The sequence below is a fragment of the Perkinsus marinus genome (genome assembly GCF_000006405.1).
Source record: "Perkinsus marinus ATCC 50983 genomic scaffold scf_1104296958070, whole genome shotgun sequence".
NCBI classification, from domain to species: Eukaryota; Perkinsozoa; order Perkinsida; family Perkinsidae; genus Perkinsus; species Perkinsus marinus.
The window spans coordinates 1-1906 of record NW_003206929.1 but is presented as its reverse complement, the minus strand read 5'-3'; the positions used below and the strand labels follow the sequence as shown (position 1 = coordinate 1906).

The following is a 1906-nucleotide window of genomic DNA, read 5'->3' as shown; positions in this document are numbered from 1 at the left end:
CCCTACGGTGAGGTATACTCCTACAGCAGTTGTCATTTGGTTAAACTCTCAGGTAAAGCACCGTACATCGAGCTCAACGGCCAGGTCTACGCAGATTCGAGTGCTATAGTGAAGATGCTATCAGATAAGTATGGCAAGGACTTGGATGCCGACCTTAGCCTGGAGCAACGAGCCATGAGCATCGCCGTTCAACGTATGGTGGAGGAGCACACCTACTTCCTTACTCTCGCCGACATGGCCCTACAAGATGGAGCTTTCGAAGTATTGAATAAGAAGTTGATGAATTTACCAACGGTTGCCCGATGGATCTTCCCGACGTTTCTGTTGCGAAGTTTCAAGGCGATTCTGAACGGCCAGGGAATCGGACGCCTCCCCGAAGTTGACCGGAAGCGAAGAATGAAAGAGGATATCGAGGCTCTCTCGATCATCTTGGGAGAGAAAAAATACCTCGTGAATGACGATAAGCCTTCCACTATTGATGCTACCGTATTTGGTTATTTATGGTCGAACTTTGACACCGATTCGGAGTTTACTAAGTACATGTCCTGCTGCACAGAGAGTGAGAAGTATGATAACTTGATGGCTTACTACACTCGGATGCGTGAGATGATGCTCAAGTCCCATGACAAGTGGGCTATTAAGGCATGATGAACTCGGTTAATGATTAATTTCTAAGAACTTGATTGTTTCCTTCCACCAGTAGATGCTTTGCGCTTGCCCCAGTTGAATGATGCTAGGTCATTCAAGTGTTGATGAAAGTACGTGTCATCAACCCATGTGCGCCTTCATAAGTGTCTGTTGACAATCCGATGTGAAGACTTGAACTTCGAATCCTCAAGATCCGTGCCACATGGGAGGAAGTTGAGTACTAAACGTTTATAAGGTTCCAGAGAAGAAGGACCAGAATCCATCATAAGGGTCGACGACATGCCCATGATATCCCAGCAAATACCAGTATCGGTTCCAGCTACCAATGTTGAAAGCAGCAAACTCGGAAGTGATTTTCAGCAAGTCACACTTTTCTGCTACTTCCTGATTTATGGGTTCCTGGGTAGATTGTATTTTTCCCGGATTATTTTACACAGCGGCACTTGCCCAGATATTTTTTGCTTGCACTTCTTCGTTATCCTGTCAAGAGGATAACGATTGTACTAAGGACTGTACTACAAGGCTTTGATGGATAATTCCCCGATCATATCTTCATGCACTAGTTCCTAAACGCAACATTTGGCGGTTGATTTAACCAACACATTGGAAGGGTGACAAAACAAGCACTCAGCTTGATTCGCAAGGCAACTAGGAGGCACAAAAACCAAGTTCAAAATGAATGCGCGAGTTGCCTTGCAGGCAAACAGATAACTGGAAAAGAAGTATGTATATCAGGAAAGATCAATACACGACAATAGTACTATACCATGATGACTCGTTTCTCATCAGCAGTAGTAGTGTTTGTAAGATCGCTACGCAAATCATGGAACCTGAACTGCTGAGCGTTCCAGAATTCACACACGTCTTTGCTGGCGAACTCCGAATGAGGGTAAGCGTTATCCTTTACCAAAGGCTCCATCTGTACATCACGACCAAGATGCAAGTACTGACCAAGTGAGTTCTTGGAGTTAGCCATATATGTCCCCCAGTCGGGTAGATGAGGCTGAGGCGGACAAACAACATCACCTCCAACAGGCTTGCCACTTGCAGCCATACTTGCCCACATGCAGGACATCTTATCGGAGACTTGGTGGTAAACATCACCGGGTTGTCGCGGAGGATGGCCCATGTATACTTCGTACATGTTAGGTTCCTTCACCGTCACACCGTGATCTTCAAATCGCTTAAAGACAAAAGGGATCTCTGAGGAATGGAAGGTGCCCATTTGCTCAGGGGTGAAGTTACCGAAACCAAACAT

The 1906-nt window shown here is 45.8% G+C and overlaps 2 protein-coding genes across 2 annotated transcripts; one reads left to right on the top strand and one right to left on the bottom strand.

Moving 5' to 3' along the window:
• Nucleotides 1-114: 114 nt before the first annotated feature.
• Pmar_PMAR001477 (conserved hypothetical protein) lies at nucleotides 115-648 on the top strand (the record flags this gene model as incomplete). Its single annotated transcript, XM_002774661.1, has 1 exon — nucleotides 115-648. The coding sequence occupies one exon, from the start codon at nucleotides 115-117 to the stop codon at nucleotides 646-648; it is 534 nt and encodes a 177-aa protein (XP_002774707.1).
• Nucleotides 649-1408: 760 nt separating this feature from the next.
• Nucleotides 1409-1873, bottom strand: Pmar_PMAR001476 (hypothetical protein; the record flags this gene model as incomplete). Its single annotated transcript, XM_002774660.1, has 1 exon — nucleotides 1409-1873. One exon carries the CDS (start codon nucleotides 1871-1873, stop codon nucleotides 1409-1411), a length of 465 nt encoding a protein of 154 aa, XP_002774706.1.
• Between the last annotated feature and the right edge of the window lie 33 nt (nucleotides 1874-1906).